The sequence below is a fragment of the Lethenteron reissneri genome, chromosome 44 (genome assembly GCF_015708825.2).
Source record: "Lethenteron reissneri isolate LAM-NWPU_2019-01 chromosome 44, ASM1570882v1, whole genome shotgun sequence".
Classification (NCBI taxonomy): Eukaryota; Metazoa; Chordata; class Hyperoartia; order Petromyzontiformes; family Petromyzontidae; genus Lethenteron; species Lethenteron reissneri.
The window spans coordinates 10,139,139-10,156,119 of NC_083822.1; the positions used below are offsets into that span (position 1 = coordinate 10,139,139).

General features: G+C 44.5%; 1 protein-coding gene across 1 annotated transcript; it reads left to right on the plus strand.

Annotated features, from left to right (window-relative positions):
- The first annotated feature begins 2,397 nt into the window (after nt 1-2,397).
- Nucleotides 2,398-15,786, plus strand: IFT27 (intraflagellar transport 27). Its single transcript, XM_061570010.1, has 7 exons — nt 2,398-2,603; nt 8,573-8,652; nt 9,567-9,626; nt 11,023-11,082; nt 11,385-11,502; nt 13,971-14,080; nt 14,668-15,786. Exons 1-7 carry the CDS (start codon nt 2,570-2,572, stop codon nt 14,764-14,766), a joined length of 561 nt encoding a protein of 186 aa, XP_061425994.1. The 5' UTR covers nt 2,398-2,569; the 3' UTR covers nt 14,767-15,786.
- The last annotated feature ends 1,195 nt before the right edge of the window (nt 15,787-16,981 follow it).

The window sequence follows — 16,981 nt, forward strand, 5'->3', positions numbered from 1 at the left end:
GATTTGTCTGGCAATGTTAACGTGAAGTGCGTTGGTGGTCTCAGTCGTCACCAATGACTGCAACTCAAACATAATAACACATTAATGTAGATGTTTCTCTTAATTATACCAAATTTTAGCACTGAGAATTAACAATATCAGTTTAAATGTCACGGGGTTTTTTTTCAAACAAATGCATGGGAAAGTCCAGCACCTTACTGTGTGAACCAGAGGCGACTTGAAATCCGTAAAGGTAACCTCTGATATCTTCTCCCAGGGACCGTTCCCTAACACGGGTTACACTACCCTCTGCAAGAGCTCTGAACGGATTCTTCATCTCACTGCGACACCGCTAGCACGATTAGGATAAAACTTGGCAAGACAAATTACTTTGTCGTAGGCATGAACACTGAACCATTGGTTGGGCCAACCACATACCGTTGAATGCAACGTTGCATGTTTACTGGGAACCAGGTACTGCATGTAAGTGGGTAAAAAAATCTCACATTGTAGAACTTACAAAAAAATAGCAATGCAATTAATAGCTTTTTGTGACATTTAGGCTTAAATAATAATTTCAACTTGTAGTGCATCGCACAGAGTATTTGTCTGCTATACATTTCCACGTGATACGCCACTTCATTGGGCTACCATATGTGGCCAGGTCGCTTCTGAAAAAGAGCTATACAGCTAAGTGGTCCTTACTTGGTAAAAAAAATAAAAGTAGTAAAATAGACTAGTCCTGGATCATTGTACCTGTCACTTATTCTGCCTGCTATTGAGTGTTTCCCCCTTGGCATGCGTGGGTTTTTTCCAGGTGCTTGAGTTTCCTTCCATATGTAATACACTCATTAGGAAGGCAGGGGCCACGCAGTGAGCCGCAGCCAACTATTGCCCAAGCTCTACGATCCTCTACCCTTCAAGGTGTTAATGGCCAATGGATGAGTGGTACTGTAGCACCTGGAGGAAAAAACTCAATAACAGACAATAAATGACAGGTACAATCGTCCAGGATTAGACTTTTTACGACTTTTTTCCCAGGTAAAGCCCAATGAGCTATATAGCTCTTTTTAAGAAGTGATCTGGCCACAATTATAGCCCAATGAAGTGGCTTATTATGTGGAAATGCATGTCAGACAAATACTCTAAAGTCATGCTTCTAAACAATGGAAAAACCGGAGGACCCGATCAAACTCCACGCGACCACATGGAGAACGTGCAAAACTCGAAATATACAGCAGGCGTCGAACCTACGACCTCCTGTATACCAGACGAGGTAGTTAATTCTAGATTTGAAGCTTTCGTGACTGCAATGATCCATACTCTTAGTTCTTTCGGTAAAGTCACATAGGTAAAAAATGAAATTAATAAAAATAAAACAATAAAAATCACGACGTTTCGGAGGCAACACAAGTCTCCGTCATCAGGTGGGACCGTCACAGCCAGATTTGCTGCATCAAGTGAGGGAGGGATTCAAGGTGTAAGCTCTTAAGTACCAGTTAAGGGGGGAGGGGCTTATCAGAATGTGGTAGCCAATGAATGGAACGTATCGGGAGGGGGGGGGGCTAACATCTTGCCACCGACGAACAGGGCAGCCCAGTGCAGAGAGAGAGAAACATTTATTTTAAGATGATTATCTCTGACTAGGAGAGATATAGGGACAGGCTGTATCAGTTGCAAGTGACTGGGAGTCTGCACGTGACAAGTTTCAACGAACTGACTCTAAAAGCGTGATGACATTCGAGATAAAAACAAAAGGTTGGCAGAAATTGTACAAATTTGCCTCGTCAGTGCCCTATCTTATTACAGATCAATTCAGACCTCATTGATCACCCCGTGCCCTCATACATCTCAACGTTCATCCTACGAAGTCCCATCACAAGGGAGAAACACAAACAAATAGACAAAATCAATTGCCCCCGTTGAAACGGCTGTACGCCGTATGGATATGAAAACTCAATTCCCCTGTAAAAGCACACGGGGTGAACCGTCTAGGTTGACAGGATACGCGTTTCCACAAGTTTAAACGACAACAGGGATCAATGTGGTGACACCACCTACAACAGGCAGCGGCGCACAAACACAACGTAACGTATTTGTCAATCACACTCGGTACACGTGCCATGAAAGAGGGGCATTGCCCGAAACGTCGCATCATGCGGTATATATTTTTTTAATAAAGCAGCGTCGATTCTCTCACGATTGTCACGCTCACGATCCACGCGTGGAATCGAGCGCGTAGAGAAACTCAGGTTAAAGCCTTCCGACTATTATACGGGCGCGTTGCCGTGAGAATAATTGATTATAACAAAGGGTGCTTAACAACGGCGGACGCAGCACAAAGCACGAGACAATTAAAACTCTAAACAATAGGACTCGTTTAATAAATCGAATCGCGAAAGGAATCGTTAGTGGTCGAATCGCGATGCGGTTGCCATCGCGACGGCGTGCGGCCTAGTCGAGCAGAGCGGAGCCTGGCTCCCGTTCGTTGCTGTTGCTAATTTGTTCATTTATTTACGTAGTTTTCTTTCTTTAAAGCGTTACATTTGATTTACGAGCGTGTGAAAGAGGACGGCGGAGGCGAGCGGACATGGTGGTTCTCCGAGCCAAGTGCCTGGTCGCCGGTGAGACGAGCAGTGGTCTTCAACGTAATGCTATATATGTACATATGTGGCGACGTTTCGGGCAATGGGCCTTCTTAATAGCTATCAGCATCGCTGAACTTCACGCAGAGACGCAACTCTAAACCCAGTCCATTGCAGCTGCACACACGGTCTACAATATGTCCCAGGCTGACTCGCACATTATCCTGTCTATACATCGTTTTATACATCCAGCATAATTTTAAATATCCAGCAATTGTATATATCCAGCAATTGTACCCCTATCATGGTGTCATTTGAAACAACCGCCTCTGGTCCACCCCGCAGAGTCGATCTGCAGATCGCGCGTGGTGGGGTAAAGTGTGGGTACTCCCACTTATTCAAAGACGTCTGGCCATCGTGGAAGAGTAGGCCAAAATACGCCCTCCAGAGGGGGCCTCTATGGAGCTTCGTCTCGACTCTAAGCAAGCAGGGGTGGGGGACGTCCGTGTGAGGCCCGCGAAATCATTTGGTGTGGCCCTGCCAAGGCAACCGCAGGAAAAGCAGTTGCGAGTAGCAGCAACATCATCAATACCAGATAACATCATCAATACCAGATAACATCATCAATACCAGATAACATCATCAATACCAGCTCACATCATCAATACCAGATAACATCATCAATACCAGATAACATCATCAATACCAGAAAACATCATCAATACCAGCTCACATCATCAATACCAGATAACATCATCAATACCAGCTCACATCATCAATACCAGATAACATCATCAATGCCAGCTAACATCATCAATACCAGCTCACATCATCAATACCAGATAACATCATCAATACCAGATAACATCATCAATACCAGCTCAAATCATCAATACCAGATAACATCATCAATACCAGATAACATCATCACACGCCTCGCCAAAGAGACGCAGTTTCAGCCATCGCATTAGGGGTGAGTTAATTAAATGTTTGACCAAATATAACAGGCAAATTTTTAAGTTGATCATTTTGTATGGCCCGCGAATGATGTTATAAATATCCAAATGGCCCTCGGCAGAAAAAAGGTTCCCTACGTCTAGAGCAGCGGTCGGGAACCTATGGCTCGCGAGCCATATATGGCTCTTCTAGTGACGGCATATGGCTCCCAGACAATTTTGAGTTGAAAAAAAAAAATCAGTTTGGAACTGATTTTAAAATACTTGTGATATTGCTTAATAATACTGTGTCATTTTAAAGTAAACAGAAATTATTTTTGAAGATACATTTCACGGGTCACGCCTGCATGAAGCTCAACCTCACCACGTATGAACCAGACTACAAGGCCATCAGCAAAATCACGCAGCACCAGAAGTCGCATTAAAATTAAGACATCTAATTTATTATACGTTAAAAATACTATATGGCTCTCAATGAAATATGTTTAAAAATATTTGGCTTTTATGGCTCTCCCAGTCAAAAAGGTTCCCGACCCCTGGTCTAGAGCATGGGGTCAGCGACCTGCGGCTCATGAAGGACCGTCGCTTATTAGCATGTAATGCGGCTCTTGAAATATTGCATTTTTGTTACAGAGTTCTTATTGTTACAGGTAGTCCCCGACTTACGATGGAGATGCGTTACGACGACCCCATCGTAAGTCGAAAATATCGTAAGTCGAAGATGGCCTCGCCTACCCAGGAGTCTTAAAGAATGGTGATAATTTAGCAAAACAGAGAAATTTACAGTACTGTACTGTATAAACTATATGCGTACAGTACATCCCGGCAGCGTCCCAACGTACAGTATCGTACCTCGTACGCTGCTGCGTTTGCCTGCCGCGCGAAATGTAAAATATTTTACAATTTTGTCATTTCGCCATCGTAAGATCGAAATATCGTAAGTCGGACCATCGGAAGTCGGGGACTATCTGTATTTTGGTTGCCGACCCCTGGTTTGAGTGGAAGCCCTTCCGCCAGCCAGTGGTGTGAATATCCAATTGCACATAGCTCCACCGTTACCTAGGGGCTTAAGGAGTCGTATCCAAAGATTAATCCATCCATTCTGGTGTCCAACTCTGCTTCATGTCACAGAAAATAGCCCAGAGAAGCGGACATCAAAGAACTACATCTTGCCATCATCCCTGCTCTGTTAAGAGTAATAATTATCATATGACACAGCATTTGTCATTCTGAGAGCTGGAATTAAGCCACGTTTAAGTGCAGAACTTAATTTAACGTCAGAGGGTTATTATTTTTTTTTGCACAGGCATTGGTGACCGGACATAAACAATTAATTCACTGCACTCCTCTTAACTCTAAAATCGAGGGACACAGCCGAGGTGTTTTTGCTACATGATACAACACCTACGCTATGTGTCTTTAAGTAAAAGAAAGTGCTTACCTGATCATAACTGCATAGATAAGGAGGTAGTGGAAATCTCGCACTTCCATGGCAGGAGCGAGTTGAAAGCGTAGGATAACCACTGTTGACCAGTCACACCTGATTCGCAAGGTTGGCTATGTACGGTGCGAAAGAAGTTCAGCATATAGACAAACATCACAAAGTGGTAATATGTCTGCTACAAATAGATAATAATTGGCTTCCAATTATTAAGCCAGCAGTCAATGCAGCGGAATTCTCGGCTGGATTAAAAAAGAAGGTTTTTACCCATTTACATGCCCCAATTATAAACGATAAAAAATTATATCAATTTTGTAACTAGGTCAACGCCCATTATGATTCAGAAGCTCGTTTTCATGGAAGATCTGGCTCAACTATTGAAAACAACAATTATAAATTACAGCAGCAATTATTAAAAAGACAGGAAATTAACACGTCTAGTGTAAAAAGTACAATATCAAACTTGACTGCAAGACAGAAAACAAGAATGAATTAAACGTGAAACAAGGATTGATTGAAATCAATTTGAAGTTAAATTCAAGTATAGATCACCTACAGTCAAACAAGATACAATTGCAAAGCTTCAAGGTGAACACATGGCTCTAATAAGACTGGCAGACACACAAACCCATTATCGGGTTTTTGAAGTTTTCTTGTTTTCACACTGGGTTTCAAATCAGCGTTTTGACTCGAATAAGCGTTCTGAGTAAAGGAGATTTCGAAAATAAGTAGAATGGATTTCAAATTTTAAATGTACCTCATCGGTAGCCATAATCTATCCGCTGCTGAATGAAGACCGACCCAAGCCATCTCCATCTCTCAGTTTCCCACTGGGATATGATGTCCTGTGTCCTGAGTTCCTAAAGAACCTCGGCCTAATGACAACGATGGCTTGTAAATGTCTTCACCATCGTACAGAGGACAGGCGCAATCCCGAAGTTATGGAAGCAAGCCAAAGTCATCTGGCATTCTGAAACCCAATAAGAGGGAGAGTGTTCTGTGACTAATCTCCTTTGGCCAATCTCCCTCTTGTCCTCCGCTTCAAAACTGATGGAACATGCCATACTTTCCAGACATTCCCCCATTATTGACCCCCAACTGCCTCCAGAATAAGCTGGATTAGAAACTGGCCGTGGATGCTGCAAATAGATGGTTTCCTTCACCACCCTCATAGAAGCTGGTTTCCAGCATCAACAAAAAACCGGGACATATATGGTTGACCTCTCTGCTGCCGATGACACCGTTTGGCATCATATCATGCTGCTGAAGACCGCCCAAATCATCAGAGCCGTTCCACGTTTCACCTTATCGTTGCAATGCTCAGCAACCGTACTTTCAGGGTACACCTCGCTGGTAAACAGTGGCCACCCTCAAGGCTTGGTACTAGCACCATAGCTAACACGTGTGTAGTGGCGTAATGCACGGGGTTAGCAAAAGGGTGAGGTGACACTGGAGTGGCGAGGCAGCAATTAGGGGGTGAAGCATGGATGGAGAGAGTCCAACTGAGGTCGCGCGGGTGCAAGCGTGGAGACATGGATTAGACGCCAGAGAATCGGCAGCAATTAGGGGGTGAAGCATTGATTGAGCGGGTGCATTTGGGGACGAGCAGGTGTGCGCGTTGGGGCACGGGGTAGGCGCCGGAGAGGCGGGAGATGGAGGCGATAAGAGAGAGAGAGAGCGCGTAGAGGCGCCAGCTTAATGGGGGGTAAGTGAGGACCCCAAATAAGGAGGGATATAAGGGAGTGTGTGGAGCAGTACGGAGAGTTGATTGGTTGGTGCTCAAGGGATGAAGGAGACAAGAGTCTGGGAGAAGACGCCTGGGACCTCGCCCTCCTCGCCTTGTCCTCCCCAGCAGTGTTGGCTAATCCCCTGCTGTGGGTAGGGACGAGGGCGGAGGTACCTGTCGAAGAAGAATGCTGTCCAGCTGTCTTTGGACAGATTTCTTTTTTATTCTGCAATCAAGCCAGACTGTCTGGAGAAGACATTGGAAGAGAGCCAGCTACTCCATCACTGCTCACCCCAAGAGGCCTCGATCAGAAAGCACTCCAACCATCTCTGATACGTTTTGTATAATTATTTTTTTTTATTATTAGTTAAAATGTATTGAACTTATAATCATATGCATTTTTGTACACATCATGATATTTAATCACATTTTTTTCCAGAAACATATATTTGGCATATTATAGCTAGCTTTAAGCAAGTTTGAGTTAAGTAGCATTTCCCGGGAACGCATCCGTTATACGTATATCAGCGGATTCCTGTAGATGTACAATTAAATAACGCAAAGTGCATCATAAATGGAACACTGAAACGGGCACCAATGCCTGATTCCTTATTCTGGCAGGCATATCCAGAGAGATATGCAAACTGCAAAGGAGTTTCCATTTTTTTTTGTAAAAACAAACTACACATCAACCAAGACCTCAAAAATGTATTTTACCGCCGACTCAAGTGCCGATCCCCCGTCTGGAAGAACGCTGGCAAACAGAGTGGAACAACGTGGACATCCAGAATGAACACCTCATTTGAGACCCAAACCTCACATCTCCTGGTTTAGACATTTCTCAAAGTCACTTGGTGTAACATCAATTGCATCAGGGGACAGGCCAATGCACACATCTCCTTCAAAAATGGAAAATTGAAGACAAGCCACAGAAGGGCGATTGTGACCATGTAACCCAAAGCTATGGACCATATAGAAAACCACTGTATTCTGCGCTCATTCAATGGAGGAATAGCAAAAATACACGAACTGCCTCCTGAAGCCCTCTCGCGGCAAGCAGACCTCGACATTGGCATTTAGCTTCTGAACATTTTGCCATATTCAAGAATAGAAACCGAGCCCACTTACTCAGATGTATGAACCTGTTTTGAAATAAATGCCATGCAAGACTGGGACGTTTATTTTCTTTTTCCTATAAATGCATTTGGAACTCTCAGGAGGAGAAATTTGTTTTTTTCTTCTTCATATAAATGGGTTTTTTTTTATTGGAAACCCAGCATTTTCCATGGATGAATGGCATTTTGCGGGTGTAAAATTCGTACACTATTGACTCGGGCATTTAATGATTAATCAATCCGTCAATTTTTACGTTTGCCGGACGTGCATCAAGTCATGCCTGAGAGAATCTATTTTTGTAAATTTCTCTTTTTCTTTGTCTGGCCGATTGTCGAATGGGCAATACAAACAAACAAGTCTGTATAAGTGAGGCTGCACAAAAACAGAATACCAAGGAGACAGGCACTTTTTTATTTTTAGTGACTTGCTTATCTTTCCTATACTCTGGAATCCTGTCGTTTTTTGTATTGTTTCTGTAACTTTCTGATCCGCCCCGACAGAATATCTGTGAAAAAAAGAGCTTCATAGCTCATCTGATTCCTCCAAGATAAATATTTAGATTCTGAACCAAAATAGTACAGTTCAGATTAAACAATTGACACAAAACAATAGAAACATTTCAAGAAGAAGACAGTCAAGATTCTACAGTACATTCGAGACAGTAGAAATGAGGTAATGTAGATGCAACCTGTGATGCAGTACAACGGTACAAACGAGAGCGTGAATTAAAGTGATGGTCTCTAGCAGGATTTACTGTGTCTCCCGACAGGTGAATCGACAGTCGGGAAAAGCGCCCTGGTTCAAGCTTTCCACAGCGATGCCACCCTGTTCCCCAAGAACTACAACATGGTGGAAACACACGGCAGGCACTCATTCACTTCACTTACACGCGTCACGTTGGGACTCGCGTTCGACTCACGTTCAATTCCGTCAGTCGTACCATGGCCCACTGCGTAAACTGACAAGTCACGTCGTGGCTCGTGTGTCACATTCACTTGGCGAATCGCGTGATGACTCGATGAGTCAGCATCGGGTGCGACTCTCAGTCGCGCGCTGTGGTTCGCGCTCGGTATTTTTGCGGAATCACTGCGCATGATGTGAAATGTCAGTCGCGTAACATGGGGCGCAGCTGTTCACCTTGAGCGATGCGAAATGCCATGACCATGATGATGAGTAAGTGGCCCGGCGAGTCCGAGGGCCAAGCAGTGACCGTTACATTTCAGACTGAGGTCAGCTCCTTCACCCCCACAATAATATTGGACGACGATGGGGCAGAATAGAGGGGGGGGGGGCGGGTATAACCCTAGCCCATACTCTTTTGACAGCGCAGTGAAAACACTTGGTGAAAAAATCAGACCGTTTGGACGCCTTGGCTGGTGTGAAAGAGGGACCCAGTTCCACCTCTTGCTGCAAGCATTTCTTCCTGCGTTGTGATCGATTCAGGCAGAAATGTGAGGCCTGCTCCGTGTGGTGCATGCACTTTATAATGCGGTCCAGGCTGTGCGTGTTATTCGCTTATCTACCCTGAGTCAGGCTCATGGGCTCGCATAGCGTTCTGCTGCGCGAGGAAATAATGGGGAAAAATGAACTTACTCTGTTCATTGTCACGCGAATCATCCTGGATGCACCGCATAGGGAAAGGTCAGCCCTTTTTAATGAGAATTTAATTGAATGCTGTCGATCTCGCCACTAACCGCAGTTGCCCCTGGGGCACGTGGGTGCCGTGTGGTTAATGCGGTCGGCTGGGCTATCTCCCTTTGCAGACTGTGGGAGTTGAGCTGCTCGTGAAATCTGTCGGCGTACCTGACACCACCGATAGCGTCGTACGTATTTTCATATTTTTTCTTACGCAATTCATAATTATTTTTGCTTGATTATACACCGGCAGTATATTCAACGGTTACATATTTCACCAAACTTTAATTATCCTCGTGAAAGTCTCACAATTATTTTAGTGCAGTGCGGTAATTAAATACGAATAATTGAAAGGCAGATGGTAAAAATTTGTGCTTTGCAAGTCCGGCGGCCTTTGGTAACAAAGCGGCCGTTTAGTTCACTGAAACGCTTCTCTGCATACAGCTCAGCTGAGAAGATGTTTATCTGACTGAAACCAGATTGCAGTGATAAACAAACACCTGCCCTAACAGAAGTAAATCTCCATAAATTCACAGACAGCGCTTGGTCAGCATTCTGTATTTTAAATGCCTCGTGTGCGGTGTGGTGGGTGTGCTGAATCCGTGAAGTCCCCATGCTGTGTTGGCTCCTGTCTTTTATATCGAATATATTTGGCCCTGGAATGGCAATTAGTTAATCAAACTGAGCATTGTTATTTTGTTGCCAAAAGTAAATTATCCTTATTATGCACCTATCTTAACCTGTTTATAATATAATTGGTTTTGTAAATATGTTGACTGAAAATTAAAGATGCTGAAAGCTTGCATCTGTTCATTCTATTAGTCCTCAATGGATATGTAAATATTACATTGTATACTGATATTTTTTTTAAACACTGTATTTGAATGTCCTAAGCAATAGTTGATATATTCAGGAATATTAACGTTTTCAACACTGTCATTGTTTTAGAATATCATTACTGCAAGAGCACACACATAACACACAGGTTCATATTCTATGTATAAATAAATACATATGCAACATTATTTATGAAGCAAAATGCAATATTTATTGAAGGGAAACAGATGGAGAACACATTTGAAAATATACTGTATATATCAAAGGTAATTATTGAGGATGACTCTAGGCTAAAACTTATGAAACAGGCAAGTGTAAGCAGGTTGGAGTGCTGAAAATTGAGCCGTTGTATTGACTGTTAAGGAAAGTAAGCGGGCATGATAAGGACACATCGCTAGAACGAATGAAGGCTGTTCAGACAGGACAGCGTGGCATCTAAATAAGGGAACATATCCGAGGGTACAGCGACGGCGGAGATGGAGCGATGAAATAAGCTCGTGTGCAGATGCTGATTGGATCGTTGCATTGTGAGTCCATGAGGGATGGGCGGAAACTTGGGGAGGCCTTCATCCTGCAGTCGATCGATCACGGCTGATGATAATGATGATTTCCAAAGGGTTCATTACATGTGATCAGCATGTATTCATGATAGACTGGACTTACACGAGTGCACGATAACAAATGTTCAGACTTACACAATATTGGCAATGAATGCGAATGTTGATCTGTTTTTCCGTACACTTACAGGAAATATACCTTTATGATTCAGGTGGGAAGGACATTTTTAATGACCTTGTGCAAAAAAATGTAAGTTTTTTCTTCTCACACTATTGTCTTTATTCAGTGTGCTGTGCAGTCTGCCTTAAGCCTTTACCGTGGTTAACATTAATTACAATTGCTGATCGAACTATTGGGATTGTAATTTTGAAGCCAATTTGCACACTATATTTTTACGTGCCCCACGCTGCATCATCTTGTTTTGTAGAGCAGGAATAAAAATGTGAAGTAAACTATATTATTTGACAGCACAACTGCCCCCGTCGGTATTACGTGACCTCTGCTTTCGTCGCGGTGCCAATTGTTACACGAAGTGCGATGGTGTTTGGCAGTGGGACCACCCCAGCATGCTGTGCCTGGTGTTTGATGTCACCAGCGAGCAGTCGCTCGGCAGCTGCGGCAAGTGGCTGGAGCGCGTGCGGGCACAGAGCCCTGGCGTCTCCTTCCCCGGTGAGCACGGTGAAGGACCGGCGCAGTCACGCACGCGCCGCAGCGCGTCCGTTCCTCGTGCTCGCTTGTGTCTCGTTATTTATAGCGGTTTCCAACGGAGGATGAAGAGCGTCGATGCATTTGCTTTGTTTGTAATGTGAGGTAGTGATGACTCGCAAATATGGTTCAACAGGAATTTAAGTCAAGTTTAACGTTGCATTGCCGTTTCGGCACTGATCAAACTGGCGAAATTGATTAAAGCCCAAAATTTTCAGACACAAAGCGGCCAAACCAAATAGGACTACATGGAGTCCCTGACTTAGGAACGTCCGCACTTACGAACGAGCTTCCATAAGATATTTTTTAACCATCCGACGTTGGAACGCGAACTTGCACTTGCCAATCGAACCACAGAACTATTTTGTTCAGCAGAGCGATCCTCCGTGAGATGTAATGAGTCCCAGCATCCCACTGAGAGAGAGGGTGTGTGAAAGTAAGTCCGCGTGAAAGTGACTGCGTATGTGCCGAGGGTGTGCGTGCACGTGCCCCCATATGTGTTTGGGGAGCAGTAGTGCAATGGTTAGTGCGCTGTGCTATGACCCGAGTTCGATTCTCGCTCACGACCAACACCAGTGACGATTATCTGAATGGATCCTGGGCCTCCCCTAGGTCCACTGAGCCTCAAATGAGTGCCTGGTGCGGTATGTAAACATTGCCACTGTAAGTCAAAGGCAGCCGGGCGTCGTACTGGCCACCCAGCCACTCATGTGTCATGCTGGCCTTCATAGGTGCAGCACTTGCCGCAACAGTCTGTTATGGGTATTAGGAGGATCGTTGTCATTGTTTGTGTGTGTGCGCGCGTACGCACGCACGCGTACGCATGCACGCGTGCCTCAGTGTGTGTGTGCAATTATGGAGACTCATTACACCCTTCTAACAAGCATTTCCGATAGAGTATTACAGTATTAAATGGAAATGTACAAATATTTTTTCGTTTGAGTTTAACAATGCTTCGATTTTTTTGTTGAACCATAACACATTTTTAACACTGACCATATGGACATTTAAATACAGTACATTATTCTGTCCCGACTTACAGACCGTTAGCCCTATTGGGCAGGTCTTAGGAATGGAACCAGTTTGTAAGTCAGGGACTGCACGTATTTTCAAATATGCAGTTGTATTTTTCCCTGACAGCTATCCCCATCGGCTTCTGTACTTCTTAGGACAAACGCATGTTGAAAAGTATTATAATCGGTATTTATGCTCAGTTTTTCTTCCTTGTTTTTCCGTAATTTTTTCCACATTTTTATCCCCAAGTCACCACTACCTCCGTTCCCCTCCTCAGTACCACCACCACCACCACATCTCAACAGAAATGCTTAAGGGTCATAGAAGCAAATTATGCCCCACATCAAGGAGAATGGCGTAATGCACAGTGGAATCAAGCGAGAATTTTCTTTCAATGAGTTAATTAGTTCTATCCTGATTGTGCTCTCGGCATCACGTCCTGGAACAAAGTATCCATTCGGACCTCTCGTAGAACAGCGCGACTCTTCATGCTAGAGGGGTCCATGGAATTGGATATTACAGAGCTACCTGGGACCATTTCAAGTGACCTCTTCAACGCAGTAGAGGTCAACACTATCTCACCCACTCTGCCATATGAGCGTAATGTTTCGTCACATCATAGTATAAATGATGTTTAATCCTCGGAGCTGGAATTTAGATTGTCTGCAAAACCACATTTAAATAGCGTGCGTTTTTTTTGGTGTGTGCTGCAATTGGTAACCCAGCTGAGACCACCAATTCCTTTCATTTGAAAACTTGCTTTAATCACAGGCAGCAACCTGGTTTCGAACCCAGTATCTCATCGGCGCAGGCTTGGCGCTCTGACCTCCGTATCACCTGGCCACCACCTCTTTCACTCTGTTTATTTCACCCCACTGGCACGGGATTTCTCTTTTCATTTTCCCTGGCAGGGTTTCTCAGTGACTGGATGACAAGCGTTGCCCCAAGTGTCAGCCTTTGCAAATGCAATACTCCAAACAATTTGATTGAAGAAGGGTGATGGCATGTCAGTTTACTCGCATGACAAATTTGAATCCACAGGGCAGTTCTTTTTCTCCTGAGGCTTGTCCAAGGCTGTTACGCCTCTGACAATGCCTGATGCATTGGCAGTACCGTGTGGGAGAGGATAAATTATAGCATGCACGTGTGTGTGCGTTTGTGTGGTATGGAGAGCGGTAGTGCAGCGGTTAGCACACTTTGATTTTCTAACCCGGCCACCCGAGTTTGACTCCCGCTCATGATCAGTAACAGTGGCGAATATTTGAACGGGTACCGAGCATTGGCAAGACAAAGGCAGCTGGGCGTGGTGTTTGCCACCCACCCATTGATCTGCCGCTTTCAGCCTTCATATGTGCTTCAGTACTTGCCCCAACATTCTGTGAAGGGCTCTACTAGGGATGTTTGTCTTTTGGTTTCAGGAGTCCTTGTAGGTAACAAAGTTGACCTGGGGCCACGGAGAGTGGTCTCTGCGGCTCAGGGACAGGAGTTTGCCACTGCCAATGGGCTCGAGTACTTCGAAACCTCTGCTGTAAGTAATCAACGCTTGACTTTGAACTCTGCGATGTGTTATTGGGTCGTACCGTGTGTTGTTTGGCGTGACGTGCGGGGAGCTTCTCCAGGATGAGATCCATTTCTCCCTCGAGCGAACTGTGCTTATTCGGTTGCCGAAGAAGCCTCCCAGCACTGAATTCAGTTACTAAAGGAGGCTCCTAGCTCGTGGAGCGAACGGTCGGTCATCGTGCAAAACGAAAAGCGGTACAGCCTGAAAAAGCACCGGCGAGCACCTGTGAAGGCCAACACAGCACACCAGGGGGTGTTTGGCCAGCACCACGGCACAACCGTGAACATCTGCACAGTCACGCTTGGTGTTTTAATTCCGTTGTTTATAAATAATGAGAATTTTTACAGTTGCATTGGCACATTGTATTCTCTTATTCAATGAAAATGTCACGTAAAAAAACCAAATGCTTTTGTGTTAGATTAAATGTTAAAACTGTAGGCAGTGGGTGCCATTATAAATTTTAAATAGTGTTCATATAAATTATTCATGGGTGTCAATTGCCTCTCACTCCCCCGGCCCGACCCCACCACTGCGCCCCTCCCTCGGGAATTCAGAAGGAGATGGAGAACATCGACACTCCGTTCCTCTTCCTGGCAAAAGCCTTCCACAGGCTCTACGTGGACAAAACAGACTTCATCAAATCCTTGGTGTGATGTGTCCTAAAATGTGTGTCTTGTTTAAAAATAAATGATGATTAAAAAAAAGGTATGTTTTACTTGATAATTGTTTTTTTACCCTTTTATCTGGCAACAAAACTGACACCTTTTTTTTACAAGGAGTCATGTTTGCATAGACCACAATACCTGCAGTCATAATGCAAACAAAAAACATAACTCTGATAATGTATGTACTGTCCTTGAAGTTGATTGGTCCATACCCGAGACAGCTTTCCTTAGATCCTAGTCTCACATGGTGTTAGACCAGATAACGCCAAAAGGCGCACAACTCTGTAAAACTATGTTTTACTTGTCAGTGAACAAATTCTTGAAAATATTTTGCTACGATTTCATAACGTAAATAGTCCCATGGGCCTATTTACTGATTTATTTACACCACGAGTAAGAGTGAATTACCCGATAAGTCCACTCATTTGAAATGGTTATTTCACGAGTCACTTATTGGCCGCATAGATAAATTTGAACCGCTTAAGTGATGCCACCCCAGGTGGTACCGACAAAGTGAAATATCTGGTGTGTGTGCTCATGAGCTAGAAGCCCTTTATCATGAAGAACAAAAGCCTCCACGTGCCCTTGCTTCACCAGACTTCGCCATGATGGTCAGTGCGGGTTGGTGAAGGAAGTGTCCAGGACCTGTTCAGTTAATCGCTCGCCACTGGTGTTGGCAGCTGTGGCCTGGAATTGAATGCAAATCACGAAATTCACACCTCAATGCACGAACCGCTAATGCCACGGCTCTACCCGGCTATGGTTTATGTTCATGTACAGCATGTTGCGTGGGCTGTTGACTGGCTGCTCGGAAGGGACCGTCGTACTAAATGTTGATTGTGTTTGGCTTCTTTCAACAAAAAATCGCATGGCGCTACGGAATTATTGATTAAGTGTTTTGTCAAGTTCCCCGAGAATGTGGCAACGTGAATTAATGTTTCTCTCAATCAACTGAACGCAACAGCAGCGTGGTACCGTGCTTGTAAATAAATCGTTAATGTCATTAAAGATGACCTTGTGATTTATTTGTGTTAAACTGCTATCTCAACATTGAGTGTTCCTTCTGAAATGAATTAATAACTACGTTGGTTTAAAGAGGAACCGTCTGTTAGGCATTCGCATATAATGAAACGATGTGCCAAGAATGGATTAATCAATTAGTCTAAGGGCAAATGCGTTAATAGCTTTTGGGCCCTCACATCTTAATGAAATCTGGTGTGAGCAGCATGGTGTGAGGGACAATTTTGCGAAGAAGGTGAATCGATGTAACTTGACCAAGTGATGGTAAATGCGTTTGACTTATTTTGCAAAAAAGAAAACCCCTGATAAGCCAAGAGAGGGCATGACTGATGAACCCTAATTTAAATGAGATAATGGCTCGCGAGTGTCAAGTTTCCTCATCTGGCTCCTCCTACCCGCGCACCAGGGATTATATATACAGTATTTTTTTAAAGTGAGATTTCAAGGCCGCAAGGCCCAGGTCTGCTGCTACCATAGTGAAACGTGATTTTCTGCTTAAATGAGCATGGAGCCAGGCTGTGCTCACCTCCTGTTTCCGGGCCCCGAAGCCGCTTGTAGGAAATCCCACATGGTGGAGGCGAGTCTCGCCATAGTACAACCTCTGATGACTTCGCAAACAAAGTGGTACTCGTTATATCAAACCCATCGAGGGATTGGTGAGCCGAGTCAACCCCTCCGACGAAGATTTGAGCTCATAACCGTTCCGATTGTGAGCCACTCTCTCTCTGTACCGCTGAGCCACCAACGTGACATCTGACACTGTCTGCGCGCAAGCTGTGAGTGAGGGCATCTGCTCCCCACCTGAAGACAACTGTACATGCACCCCCTTGGCTCCTTCAAATATTCCCACGTGACGAGCACAAGCCGGCTCTCTTCACCGTGGTTCCATAACAAACATCACAAACTCCCTTCCGCCAATGGCCACTTTCATTAACAATGTTGGCTACTTGCGGTGCAAAAGAAGTGCCACGTACATGCACCTGCACAGCCCTATCAGTCTACTGCTGCGTGAGGGCCTCCCTACACCTCTGCGGGTTGTGGTTATTCGAGCACGCTTTACCACACCATTCATTGTCGGTATGTGAAGGTGGCTCTCATAGGACGTTGGGAGCACAGTACCCAACAGCAGTGGATTTTTTTGCTGCACTGCCCTTCTCAACAGCCTATACAGGACCTGATGTAC

Bases quoted from the DNA above. Each gene is read 5' to 3' on its own strand.
- IFT27 (XM_061570010.1), top strand. From the start codon at position 2,570: ATGGTGGTTCTCCGAGCCAAGTGCCTGGTCGCCG. The intron at 2,604-8,572 runs GTGAGACGAGCA...GTCTCCCGACAG, and splicing joins AGCCAAGTGCCTGGTCGCCG to GTGAATCGACAGTCGGGAAA. The intron at 14,081-14,667 runs GTAAGTAATCAA...TCGGGAATTCAG, and splicing joins AGTACTTCGAAACCTCTGCT to AAGGAGATGGAGAACATCGA.